Source organism: Gopherus flavomarginatus, chromosome 2 (genome assembly GCF_025201925.1).
Source record: "Gopherus flavomarginatus isolate rGopFla2 chromosome 2, rGopFla2.mat.asm, whole genome shotgun sequence".
NCBI classification, from domain to species: domain Eukaryota; kingdom Metazoa; phylum Chordata; order Testudines; family Testudinidae; genus Gopherus; species Gopherus flavomarginatus.
In genome coordinates, this window is record NC_066618.1 from 120,029,805 (window position 1) to 120,044,625 (window position 14,821).

The 14,821-nt window shown below is 43.5% G+C and overlaps 1 protein-coding gene across 1 annotated transcript in view; it reads right to left on the minus strand.

Moving 5' to 3' along the window:
* Positions 1 to 14,821, minus strand: part of LOC127043931 (uncharacterized) — an 80,765-nt gene that overhangs the window by 20,702 nt on the left and 45,242 nt on the right. The window contains exons 9-11 of the mRNA XM_050938222.1: positions 11,893 to 11,935; positions 9,358 to 9,483; positions 798 to 927 (exon numbers count right to left, since the gene is read on the minus strand). Coding sequence (XP_050794179.1) covers positions 798 to 927; positions 9,358 to 9,483; positions 11,893 to 11,935 — 299 coding nt within the window. The remainder of the gene's footprint in view (positions 1 to 797; positions 928 to 9,357; positions 9,484 to 11,892; positions 11,936 to 14,821) is intronic.

Genomic DNA, 14,821 nt, shown 5'->3' on the forward strand with positions numbered 1-14,821 from the left:
ATTGCTGAATTGAGATAATTTCCACTGAACTTTTCTTAAAAAAAGGTGAACAACTGGAATGATTTCAAGAAGGTTTGGTCCTGCGTAATAATTACCGGCCCTTTTAACATGCAAGTTAGTCTTATCAGACAGCCCATAAGACTCAGGAAGAAAGCCAGAACGGTAGAGAGCTGGTTTACATGGAATTTGAATGCCACTCTGGATAAGAATTTAAGTTGAGGATTAACCACTGAGTTATCTTTGTGAAAACACATAAAGGGAAAATTAGCAATCAGGGCCTCAATTTAGATCACCCTTCCGGCTGAAATGACTGCAACATGAAAAGTGATTTTTGGAGAATGACAAGGTAGTTAACATTGAGGGATCAAACAGAGGATTCCTGACCATAGTAGATAATACGTTCAAATCCCATCAGCTTGATTTACAAAGTGTCAAGTATAGATATAGCAACTCTGTAAGACAAAGTTTTACAGAATGGTGGGGAAAAAAAACTGATGCTCCTTTAACCACAGAGTGGTAAGAAGCAATGGAAGTGTATTGGCTCTTACTCATTAGAAGTGTATGTTGCCAGAGGAACGAGAGGAATTAAAGACATGGATCTATCTTATTCTCAGCTAGAACATGATTGGGCCTATGGGTTGACACACATGTCCTTTAACCATTTCATGCTTTTAAATAGTTCCTGACCTCATGAGGGTGGACTTGCAGAAATAATTCTGTCAAAGACAAATTTGATTTAGATGCTGGTCTTGTAATTTTCTTGTAAAAGTAAAGTTTTAAAAATAAGTTAAATGTACTCAGTCTTGTTGCCTTTGCTGTTTTCATCAGCTTTGTTGCTTTCATCAGCATTGTTAGCATTTAGCTTTTCAGCTGGTTTCGGTTGTTGTTTTTGGCTTTTTTCCTGTTCATCTTGAGTATCCTTTCCATCTGAAAAAAATTAAAACAATGGGGTATATTTGCAAACAGTTTTTCATAATCTTATGTTTTTAAAGTAGCATTTGATTAGAATGTCCTTACATTAAAATAAAACTCAAATGTTAGTTTACCATTAAGCTTAAAAATAAAGCATTCAAAAGTGTGGAAGTCCAAAAGTTATTGTTTTTACTTCAACAATAACTAAGCCATGTTGCACAACTTATATTTTATGGTATAGAGTAAATAACCACTAATACATTAAGGTTCATCTTTCACCAAGGAACGAAGAAATGGAAAATATTATACATCTGCAACATGCTAGAATAAGGATTGCAGTAGAAATAGTATCTTATGGAATTTTCTCATTTGTATGCTTTATGTCTACCTAGTAATGCATTAATATTCATTTTTACATTTAATTTCTAATGTTTTAAAGGACAAAAGCATTGCGAAAGCATTTTTGATGTGTCTTTATCAAGCCTATTCAGTTATTTATAAAGACCCTAAATCATCTCTTCGTATTTTCTGTCTTGCTGTACACTGCCCTCTTGCCCCAAGCAGGGCACTGAATATACAACTCCTTGAACCACTGAAATTAGAGATAGAAAAAACTTGTCCCTTGTCAATGAAGGATTGTTTGCTACAGTATATTCACCAGTGCTTCGTGCCATCTAGTTTTCAAGTACAAGGAATAAGGCTTCTATCACTTCTCTTTGAACACTCTTCTACAGAGTAGCAGATGTCACTATTAGGAAGAGTTCCTGATATTCAGTCTAAGACCTGGTCTACACTACAGAGTTAGGTCGACGTAAGCTGCCTTGCCTAACCCTGTGTGTATTACACCAAAATGTCTCTCTCGCTGATGTAACTTGCCCGCTACGCCAACATAACTCCACCTCCACGAGAGGCATAGCACTTAGGTCAACGTAGTTAGGGTGATGCAGTGTCACGGTAGACCAGGGGTGGGCAAACTATGGCCCGCTTCCAACCTGTCAGAAGTTTTCAATCACACCCAATCCCCCCTACAGCACCACCCTCGAGAGCCTCGAAACCACCCAGGGGCCGCACCCATCCCAGCTAGAATGCCTTCGCCCATGACAGTGCCTGGCACGGCCGCCTTGGTGTCATCGCTGCAGGGCTGCTAGGAGTCCCCAGTACGCCCCTGTAGAGTTCTCCCCTTCCCCCATGCCACATCCCATGAGTCGCCTCTCCCCCCACCTCAGTAACATCCCTTATGTTACACCCCATAGAGTACCCCTCCCCCAATGGGCATTCACAGCCCACCATACAATTTCCATACCCAAATGTGGCCCTCAGGCCAAAAAGTTTGCCCACCTCTGGTGTAGACACTGCATTACTTACACTGACTTTAGTGGCCTCCAGGAGATGTCCAATAATATCCCCACTCCGTGATTGCTCTGGTGACTGTTTTGAACTTCGTTGCCTGGAGGCCAGGTACAAGCCCCTTCCCTTTTAAAGCCTGTGACAAGGCGCCTGCCCCGCACTGGCTCTGAGAGTGTTAAAGCCAGCCTAGAGAGGCTGAGCAGCAGGCAGCCAAAGGAGTGGCTGCAGGGGAAGCAGCCAATTAGGGCAGTGGCTAGACCAGTCTGTCAGGGCCCAGCTGGTTCATATGAAAGGAAGCTGCAGACTAGAACAAGTTAGTCTGTTGCAGGGAGCCCTAGCGAGAAGACTGGCTTCCTAGAAGGCTACAGAGAGAACAGCACCTGGGGAAGGGCAGGTGCTAGCAGGCACTGGGAGAGCTAGAGAGAGCTCCTGATGGGCTGGCCGGGACTTACTGGCTCAAGGCCCTGGGAAGAGGGCAAGGAGCTGGAGCCAGAGGCAGGAGCAGAAGGAACTGAGGCTGCAGGGAAGTGGCCCAGGGCATAGAGACAATGAGCTGGAAGGAAGATGCAGCAGGAAGATGCTGTTTGTAGGGTCCCTGGGCCAGGGCCCAAAGTAGTGGGCACCTCCCACCCCCAGCCACTGAAGGAGCAGCCCAGCTGTGAAATGCCAATCTGCTGTGAGGAGTGGCTGGACTCTTGTTGGAGGAGTTCCGCGGAAGGGAGCGGGAACCAGATCGTGACAGCCACAAAGCAGAGGCGGAGAGAAAGGAGCCATAACAGGTCTACAGGCAGAGGCAAGGACGGGAAAGCCACCAGCACCTGAGGACACACCCACTGTGACTGAGCTTATTCCAGAAACACCAAGCAGGAAGTGCCAGTGTGGTGAGTAACCCCATGACAAAACCCTGTGAATTTTTGAAATTCCTTTTCCTGTTTGCTCGGAAAGGAGAGCTCAGCTAGCAACGGCGCAGCTGACTATGCCTGCTCCATGATGCAGACACACTCCTGCCTGGACTATATAGGAGGTGGTGGATCTTCTAGGTCTGTGGTTGTGCAGGCACAGCTCTGATCCAGCCATAGAAACATCAATCTCTATGAGCAGATGATTCGGGGCATGGGGCGAGGGCTACAGGAGGGACATAGAGCAGCACCGCAGGAGTACAAGAAGGCAAGGGAGGCTAACAGTCGCTCTGGGGAAGAGCTTTTGAACAGTCTCCCACAATATTCTTGCCAGCAAGTTAAAAAAGTATGGATTGAATGAATGGACTATAAGGTGGACAGAAAGCTGGCTAGACTGTTGGGTTCAATGGGTAGTGATCAACATCTCGATGTCTAGCTGGCAGCCGATATCAAGTGGGGTGGCCCAGGGATCAGTTCTGGGGCCGGTTTTGGTCAACATCTTTATTAATGATCTGGATGATGGGATGGATTGCACCTTCAGCAAGTTTGCAGATGACACTAAGCTGGGGGGAGAGGTAGGTAAGCTGGAGGGTAGGGACAGTGTCCAAGTGACCTAAACATTTTGGAGGATTGGGCCAAAAGAAATCTGATGAGGTTCAACAAGGATAAGTGCAGAGTCCTGAACTTAGGACGGAAGAATCCCATGCACGACTATAGGGTGGGGACCAGCTAAGCAGCAGTTCTGCAGAAAAGGATCTGGGGATTACAGTGGATAAGAAACTGGATATAAGTCAACAGTGTGCCCTTGTTGCCAAGAAGGCTAATGACATATTGGGCTGCATTAGTAGGAGCATTGCCAGCAGATTGAGGGAAGTGATTATTCCCCTCCATTTGGCACTGGTGAGGCCACATCTGGAGTACTGCGTCCAGTTTTGGGCCCTCCACTACAGAAAGGACGTGGACAAATTGGAGAGAGTCTAGCGGAGGGCAACGAAAATGATCAGGAGGCTGGGGCACAAGACTTCTGAGGAGAGGCCGAGGGAACTAGGCTTGTTTAAGTCTGTAGAAGAGATGGGTGAGGAGGGATTTGATAGCAGCCTTCAACTAACTGAAGGGGGGTTCCAAAGAGGATGGAGCTCACCTGTTCTCAGTGATGGCAAGGAGTAATGGTCTCAAGTTGCAGTGGGGGAGGTCTAGATTGGATATTAGGAAACACTATTTCACTGGGAAAATGGTGAAGCACTGGAATGAGTTACCTAAAGAGGTAGTGGAATCTCCAGCCTTACAGGTTTTTAAGGCCTGGCTTGACAAAACCTAGTCTGGGATGATTTAGTTGATGTTGGTCCTGCTTTGAGCAGGGAGTTGGAATAGATGACCTCCTGAGGTCTCTCCCAACCCTAATCTTCTATGATTCTATGATAAGGGCCGCAGATATGCAACTTTTTCAAAGAGCTGCATGCTATCCTCGACCGAGATCCCACCACCACTGCCAAGAACCCTACGGTTATTTCGAGAGAGCTGGAGTCAGACGCCCCCAAAGTCAACAGTGAGGAGGAGGTGGTGGACAAGGAAGATGAGAAGTAGGGGGGTACAGGCGACCAGGGGATTCAGTGGCACAGTGAACCAGGACCTATTTTTGACTCCAGAGCAGTCCAGTCAGTCCCTACAGTCCAGCATAAGTGAGCCTGATGTAGGGGAAGGAACCTCTGGTAAGTATGCAGTTTGCTTTGATATTGCAGGGACACATCTGCTCATTTACTCTTTTTTAACCATTTCATCTTTTTAATCAGTAGTGGTGAAATAACCAGTAGTGTTAGAGTCTGCTTCTCATTCCCCTGTACAGTTAGGTGGAGGAGGGGGGTGCTACCGATGTCTAGGTTTATGTGCACTGGGCTGTCCTTTGAATCATCCATAGAGATCTCAAGCGAACTTTTGTGATGGTAGCATGCTATCCCCTGCCGAAGGTTTCTGGGGAGGGCCGCCTTAACTCTTCCGCTGCGGTAGGACACTTTCCCACAACACTCAGCAGCCACCATTGCAACACAGAAGCTAGCAGCATGCAGACCCCGTCTGCAGTTGGATGCGTGCAGGAGCTGTTCCCTTTCAGCCTCTGCTACCCTCAGGAGTGAGATATCAGCTAAAATCACCATCGCCTGTGGAAAACGGTGTCAGTATGCAGTTCCAGAAGATCCTGCAAACCTCTGGTGCTTCAGATATTGAGCATAAAATGGAAGATCACCCTTGCAAACACAATGGACAGGGATAGAGTGGAGAGGAGAAAAGCATAGGACAAGGAGAGAGATGTGCAGCAAGACATGCTAGCACTTCTCAAGAGGCAAACAGACTTGCTGGAGATTCTTGTGATCTTCAGGTTCAACACACCACGCTCGCTTCTCTCTGCAGCCCACAGAGAACTGCATTCTAGGACCTCCTTACATCCACCCCTCCCCCCAGGCACACACATTCCACACAGCATCCAGAGCTGCTGCACTACCTAGAGGTACCCCTACATCCCAGAGGAAAGTACAGACCATCATAGCCACACATACACTGATCTGTGAGAGAGACAATCGGTGTATGTGTTTGTGAAATGGAAATGACTATTCTTTCCCCTTTAGAGGTTCTTTTCCCTGTATTTATAAAGTTTCATTTGGTTATAAATGTCTGTTTGCATGGTTTTGGAATAAAAGTCTATATATGGAAACTTAATTCATCTTTATAAGTTCACAACATATGCTGGCTGGGTCTGATATCATTCAGAGATAATAACAATTGTTACATTTACAATGTTCTATTACTACAAACACAGCACTCATTACAAGATTCATACTGGGTTGCAAAAAAAACAATGCCAGGCAGAACACACTACAGCAACACACATTACTGTGGCTCACTCTTAAAATGGTCCTTCAAAGCCTCCCTGAGCCATATAGTTCCTCACTGAGCTTTTCTTATAGCCCTGGTATCTGGCTGATCAAAATCAGCAGAGAGCATACTGCAGAAATTTTTTCACCTTTGCTTCATAGATATTATGATGCACACACCAGGAAGCGATAACCACTTGGCTATTTTTTTTAATGAAGTCTACTCTCGTGAGTAGACACCGCTAGCGGCCTTTCAAATGGCCAGAGGCACATTCAACTGTCATTCTGCACCGGCTCAGCCTGTAGTAGTTGAAGAGCTTCTTGCTGCTGTCGAGTTGGCCAGTATACCTCTTCATGAGCCACGGGAGTAAGAGGTAAGCTGAGTTTCCCAGGATCACTATTGGCATTTCAATATCCCCAATGGTGACCCTATGGTCTGAAAAGAAAGTCTCTGTTTGCAGCTTTCTGAACAGGCCTGTGTTCTTAAACGTGTGATATGCACCTTCCCCAACCAACCTGTGTTGATATTGGTAAAATGTCCCCAGTGATCCAACAGTGCTTGCAATACCATAGAAAAGTAGATGTACTCTGTGTCAGGTGCCAAAATGGGGATATGCATGCCATCTACTACTCCACCACAGTTTGGGACCCCCCACTGCTGCAAAACCATCCACTCTGTCCTGCCCATTTCCCAGAGTCACAGTCCTTCATAGCAGGATGCAATTCATGACCCTGCACACTGGCACTACAGCAACCCCTACAGCGGATTTCCCACCTCCAAATTGATTCCTGACTGATCAGTCAGAAATCTGGTGTTGCAAGCTTCCACAAAGCGATTGCCACTCGCTTCTCCACTGGCATCGTAGCTCTCATTTTGGTGTCACTGCGTTGGAGGGCTGGGACAAGAGCCACAAACACTTCTAGGAATGTGGCCTTGCACATCTGTAAGTTCTGCAGCCACTGCTCGTCATCCCATTCCTGCATAATGATTCTATCTGACTAGTCAATGTTTGTTTCTCAGGCCCAGAACTGGCACGCCACCATCTGCAGCTGCTCCATGAATACCAACAATAACTGTGAATTGTTTCTTTCTATGTCCAACAGCAAGGCAGCCTCCAAGGAATTATCTTGTTCTGCCTGGCTCCTCTGACAGCTCTGCAAATACTGTAGGATCAGGCACATTGTGCTTGCAATACTCATCACAACAGTGCAGAGCTGTGCAGGACCTATGCTTCACACAGAGATGATGGACACATGGGTTTACTGGTCTTTTGAAAAAAGGTGTGAAACATTATGGGATGCAGATAAAATTACGGAATGGAGAAACCTGCATCACGAGGCATTGAAATCATGCTCCCAGTCACCTCTGAGTGACTCGTTTGCCCCCATAAGGCACTGAACACCCTGCCCAAAACACCCCGCACTAGATGGTGGCAAGTTGCACAGTGAGTCAGCTACCCATGGTGCACTGCTCTCTGCCTCAATGCAACCACTGCTAGTGAGGACGTGCACCACTGACAAAAGGAGCGTAGCATGGACATGCAAACGCAATTTAATTACTGTGACGGTGGTACGTCAACATAACTTAGGTCAACTTAACTTTGTAGTGTAAACTTGCCCTAAGTTTCTTTTTCTTAATTTCATCCATTTACAGTCATAACTCCTTGAATTGAATAATTCTTACAAGTCTAGCTTGTAAAAGTGGGTAGAAGTATGGAGAGAATAACACATGGCTGTTCTATGTATTTGTTCACATGAAGCTGTGATAGAGTTAAGATGGCCATTCAGGCCAATTAACTCCTGGAGGAGAAGCCAGGGAACTAACTGAGAGCAGGCTCAGCTATGCAGGAACAGGCATGGCCTGTATAAAGCCAGGTAGCTGGCAACAGACAGGGGCTCCTGGGAGGAGCTGCAGGAAGGCAGGAAGCAGTCACTCCCTGGAAAGAGGAAGGAGAGTTTTGGAGCTGGTACACCCAGAGGGAGAAGGGGAACCAGGTGTGGTAGGAAGCAATCCAGGGAAGGAGCAGTGAGGGCTGAGAGAGGAAGGCCCAGAATTGCTGAGCTGAGGGTCCCTGGACTGGAACTTGGAGTACAGGGCAGACCAGGTTCCCTTACTAGCCACTGAGGGAGTGGCACCATGGGGCAGTGAGAGGGAAGACTCCTTAGTACTGCTAGGGAGAAAAGACTTTGCTACCCCAGAAAGGAAGAACACTGTGTGATCCAGCTGAAGGGCTGAGTCATGAAGAGGACACTGCAGTTCTTGGGACAAGAGAAGCTACAGACCTGTGAGAGAGACAGAACAGCGGTGTGCAAGCCATGGAAGGGGGCATCAAACTAAAGAGCCAATCCCCAGAGTGACCAAGAGAAGGCGCCAGACTAGCAGTGAGCGGTGCACTCTGTGACAGAAGCATAGACCTTTTCTACACATCATAGTTGCCATGGCATCATGTTATTGTCACTGTAACAGTACTTGGCTCTCTCAAATATACTTTGACAACTTCAGCATAGAATTGGATCCATGGCAAGAAAGTCCTTCCTGCTACTGACTAAATGCTTTGATGGCCAGCCTTCCTTGTATCTGGAAAGGACCTAGCAATGACAGCTTGTTTTCTGTCCCAGAGAGTCAGAGGCTGGCTACACAGTCTTCCTCCTTGTTAACATAGGCAGCAATTGAGATATTGTCCATGTTCTTGTCATGTGCTGATAGGATCATTCCCTGAAGGCATTCTGTACTGTACTGAGTTCCAGACAGTTTATGCTGTGCCCCTTCATTTCCCCACTCCTTAAATTGCTGAGATATTTTTCAATCTATTTAGTTTACCACACAACAAACCCACCAAACTCACAAATATGCTGAAAGTACCTAAAGAAGCTATATATAGGCTTGGTAGAATTCCATTTTTTAAAAAAATAATTGACAGCTATCAATATTTATCTTTAAACATTTTTTATTGTTAGATTTTCATAACTGTGGCAATTATGGGAGGTCAGAAAATATTTACTGACAATAGATGCTGAGATTCACATAGTTAGAGTTTTATAACCATTAAAACACACATTGGCAAACATCACGTCAGAGCATATGAAATAAAAATCCTTAAATCAAACAAGTTTTCAAGCAATGTTTTTCTTACCTTGTCTATCTGTAAATTTCAATTGTTATAAATGGAAATATTTTTCATCAGTTTGTGTATGTAGTGAAATCAGCATTCACTGACATTTATCAAAAATCTAATCCTTCCAAGCCAAGCTATATATACCATAGGTGGTACAATTTTGCAAAGGTTAACATTGCATTATAAAGTTATTTTTTAAAACCTGTTTAAATCTCTGACCTTGAGAAGGTATACTTTGAGTAGAATCTGTGATCTGTTTATCCTTATCAGCATCACCTTCTGCTTTTCCTTCATTGCTAGTTGACGCATACACACGCTGAACCTTAGCTTTTGAATGGTAGCCATCTGTAAGGTAGTCAAGAAAGACATGCCTGAAATGCACTTAGATTAACATTTTCTGTTTATTAGGGATGGTTCAAAGTTGCTCATTTATAAGTATCTAAAGCTACATTTAAAGTGTTTCAGTCATATACTTTTCTTCCTTTGTTATACAACTTATTTTTAAATATTTAATATTAATAAATTGCTGAACATTCTTATTTACACTACCGTATAGTTCGTGTAATCTGGAAATTCAGCATAAAAAAACCCCTTATCAAGCTAACACAGGGTTTCTCAAACAGTGGTCGTGTCATAACCTTAGTCCCAGATTTGGACCTTAGCGTCCAAATTATGGGGGTTAGCATGAAAACCTCCAAGCTTAGTTACCAGCTTGGACCTGGTACTTGCTGCCACCACCCAAAAAATTAGAGTGTTTTGGGGCACTCTGGTCCCTCTGAAAAACCTTCCCTGGGGACCCCAAGACCCAAATCCCTTGAGTCTCACAACAAAGGGAAATAATCCTGTTTCCCTTCCCCCCTCCAGGTGCTCCTGGAGAGATACGCAGACACAAGCTCTGTGAAACTACACAGAGTGACTCCCCCTCTCCGTTCCCAATCCTGGAAACCAAAAGCACTTTCCTATTCCCCCCAGAGGGAATGCAAAATCAGGCTAGCAAATCCAACACACAGATCGCCCCCTGATTTCTTCCTCCCACCAATTCCCTGGTGAGTACAGACTCAATTTCCCTGAAGTAAAAAAAAAATTCCAACAGGTCTTAAAAGAAAGCTTTATATAAAAAGAAAGAAAAATACATACAAATGGTCTCTCTGTATTAAGATGATACAATACAGGGTCAATTGCTTAAAAGAATATTGAATAAACAGCCTTATTCAAAAAGAATACAAATCAAAGCACTCCAGCACTTATATTCATGCAAATACCAAAGAAAAGAAACCATATAACTTACTATCTGATCTCTTTGTCCTTACACTTAGAAACAGAAGACTAGAAAGTAGAAACTACTTCTCCAAAGCTCAGAGAAAAGCAGGCAGACAGAAACAAAGACTCAGACACAAACTTCCCTCCACCCAGAGTTGAAAAAATCCGGTTTCCTGATTGGTCCTCTGGTCATGTGCTTCAGGTGGAAGAGACATTAACCCTTAGCTATCTGTTTATGACAGGTCGCCGCTTCTGTAGGGAAAACCCCTGGCGGGCCAGGCCAGTGTGTTTACCTGCCCCGTCCACAGGTCCAGCTGATCACGGCTCCCACCGGCCGCAGATTGCTGCTCCGGGCCAATGGGAGCTGCTAGAAGCAGCGACCAGTACGCCCCTCGGCCTGCGTTGCTTCCAGCAGCTCCCAGTGGCCCGGAGCAGCGATCCGCGGCCAGTGGGAGCCACGATCAGCCGGACCTGCGGATGGGACAGGTAAACACACTGGCTCGGCCCGTCAGGGGCTTTCCCTACAGAAGTGGCGACCCCTGTTTGAGAAACCCTGAGCTAACAGCATTCCTTGTGCGTTTAAAAATTCAATAGTCTCAACCAAACAACCCTGTATGTAATCTTTGGTTGGAATCTAGGCTAACATTTTGGTTTCTGCTGAATAACTAGACAAAATGGACAAACACACTAACTAAAAACTCTTAGACCTCAAGAGACTAGAAATCTAAAACAGTGTTCCCAATACAGTGATTCCCAAACTGTTGTCTGTGGCCAATCAATTTGTGGCCAAACTATTGTCTGTGGCCTATTACATTAACTGGTAATATGAAGAGCTGACAGGCCACATGGTGCTGGCTCTCCTTATATCTCAACTTGTTAAATTGCAGTAAAAAACAGATAGAACATTATTTTCCCATATAAGCAATTGCTGAAGTTGCTCCAAGGATTTTTTTGTAAATGCAGTAACAAGGAAGGTAGTCAATGCTATCATTATCGGACAAGAGGTAATTCATCTTAAGTAGTAGTTCACGCTATGAAAAATCTTGAGAGCCCTTGATCTAGACTGACAGATTGATCCATATTTTTTATCTGGATAAATGGATAACTTTTTCCTCAATAGGCTGAAAGTGACTATTAGGTCCCCTATATACAACTGCTCTTCTTGCTCAACTACTTTAAGGTCTGGTCTCCACACAAACTTGCATCAAAATAACTAAACTGGCTTTAATTCATACCTTTTGTTATTTCTGTACAAGTCTGTGTGTGAACATTTATTTTGGAATAACAGTGTCCTATTTCAATTTTGCTTATATCGTTTTTTCACTCAGCATTTTGCAAGTCTAGACATGTAGCAAACAACAGTAACACACTCTAAACTAGCAAACAACTCTAGCAGTGCATGTTCAGGCAAAACTCTCTTTGAAGTCAATAGACCTTACATCCAAGTTAAGATTGCAGGATTTAATCTTATATAAACATACAGAGAACACTTACATTCTTGCCATTTTCTCTTCATAACAGGAGGATCCGTTACAACCTAAACATAAAGCCCATTTATGTTAGCACAACCTTTTTAAAGAAACATTTGGTTAAACATCTAACTAACCATCCTTTGTCAGTGCATTTACCATCTCTGACTGCAGATCCAAACTGAAGTCCAGCTGTCAGGATACCAGTTATGTATATCCCATTGCAATACATACATGCTGGAGGTAGGAAAACTAGGTAAAGCAGATGCAGGTATTAGACTCAAAGTAAACAATCCAGTGGATTTAAGTGATTTGTGCACCTGCCTTGCTTTTTAAACTTATTCCCTACAAAAACAAGGTGCAGGAACAGCAGAGAATCTTAAAGGAGGCAAAGATATCTCCCACAAAACAAAGAATTTCCTACTGCTATGCTCAAACAAATGAAGGTTACCTACTTGTCAACAGAGTTCTTAGAGATGGACTCCACATACTCCCTTTCATGGGATGCACTAGCCATATGCAGCTCAGATAGAGGAATCTAATTAGCAGTATGCAGTGTTGTAGCCATGTTGTTCCCAGGATATTAGCCTGACAAGGTGGGTGAAGTAATATATTTTATTGAGCCAACTTCTGTTAGTCAGAGAGACAAGCTTCCAAACTTACACAGAGCTCTTATGAATACAATAAAATATATTATTTCTCTCACCTTGTGTCTCTAATTAATTGTGTCCATTAGAGCATTCATGCACCCCTTCTCCCACCGCCTATCCATTCCTGAATGTTCAAAGGACCTCAGCTCCTAGCCACAACTTGCTCAATTCTGTTATACTTACAACTCTGAGGAAGAGGAGAAGGCGGGTGGAGAGTGTAAGTATTCTGAGTCCATCTCAATTCGATTATAAGTAAATAACCTTCATTTCGCCTTCAAATTGCCTCTGCATATTTCCATTCACAAGACAGACTGGCAAGTATAAAAGCAGGTCGGACAAGGAGAATTAATTGAAAATTGATTGGAGAACTGCTGTGCTGAATTGAGCATCTGATCTAGACTCTACTAAACATTACTTATTGGAGTTCCATACACACATTTAGGTCTAACTAGCAGCTCTGCAAATCTCTAGAATTGGAATGTATCTGAGGTGTGCTGTTGAAGCTGCCTTAGCTCTAGTAGAGTATGATCTTACCACTTCAGGGAGAGGAATGGCAATGACCTATATGTAGGGCCCTAATAAATTTGTGGTCCATTTTGGTCAATTTCATGGTCATAGGATTTTAAAAATTGTAAATTTCATTATTTCAGCTATTTACATTTAAAATTTCACAGTGTTATAACTGTGAGGACCTGACACAAAAAGGAGTTTGGGGGAGGGTCACAAGGTTATTGTAGTGGGGTTGCGGTTCTGCCACGCTTACTTCTGTGCTGCTGCTGGCAGGGCACTGCCTTCAGAGCTGGGCGCCCAGCCAACAGCCGCCATTCTCCAGCCACCCAGCTCTGAAAGCAGCACAGAAGGAAGGGTAGCAATACCGCAACGCCCTAAAATAACCTTGCATCTGCCTGCAACTCCCTTTTGGGTCAGGACCCCCAATTTGAGAAATGCTGGTCTCCCCTATGAAATCTGTATAGTATAGGGTAAAAGCACACAAAAGACCAGATTTCACGGTCCATGATGTGTTTTTCATGGCCATGAATTGGATAGGGCCCTTTCTATATGCTTCTGAGATGCAGGATTTAATCCATTTCAATAAAGATAGGGAATACAGTGCCTGACCCTTTTTGTTATCAACTTAAGAAATGTATAGTTCTGATGAACATCTAAAATTGCTTAGTCTTATTCTAAACAGTAGGCCAGGCTCTCTTAACATCTAAAGTATGTAATTTAGCTTCTCAGGTAAATTAACAGATTGGTTAATGTGGAAGTCTCTGACTTCTTTAGAAAGTAATTTGGGGTGAGGTACTCCATGAAAGACTAAAAATGGAGGGTTTGTCATAAATGTATGTAATTCAGTTATTCATCTTGCATATGTAATTGCAAATACAAAAGCTGTTTGAATAGATAAATAGTAAAAAGAAGGGTATGAATAGTTGTTTCATTAATTTCATTAAAACTACATTGAGGTTGCAAAATGGGAGTTGGAGCTTTCACAGGAAGGTTTCCTATTGAAATTTTTTTGACTAACTCAAGCAAACATTGCTTTATTATTAACCTTAGAGTGAAAGGTTGATATGGCTGAAAGGTGAATCTTAATCAAAGAAAGACAGTCCTGATATCTTATGCTGGAGCAAGTACAAACTGAATTGAGGCACATGCAGGGGCTATGTTACTGTCATTTGGCCAAATAATGGATCTTTTCTGTATTTTTCTAGAATTCTCTAGAACATTCTGAACAGTTGCCAAATTAGAAAGCTACTCCCTGTGCTATGAAATGCACTGCACTCAGGTGATATACTCTGTTAAGCTGTTGAGTTGGTAGATCAGGAACAATTAGAAGTCTATTGCACAACTCTTCTGTAAACCATTGTTGCCTGGGCAAAGCAGGTATGATCAATATCTTGGTTTTATCTTGTTTTATTTTCCATATAACTAACAAACAATAACATTAGAGGAAAGACCTACCCTGGCTGTATGATACGAGGAATACATTGGAAATCAAGTGGTCTCTTCCTGCCCTGGAACAAAACATTTGACCTTTTGTGTTGCGCTTAGTTGTACTGACTAATATGCGTTGGCTGGCATACATGTATATTAAGCATTAAGTACACACATTAATTGTTAATATACACAGCTATATAGCCTATAAACAGCTATATAGCCCAAATTAATCTGTACCTTTGTTATAATCCTGTTCATTTATGTCAAGAATACCATGACATCTTGTATTAGCTGAGGTAAGCTTTGGCTTAAGTAGATAGAAAACTATCAGTACCAGGACATAATTGTTTCCCCATAGCAACA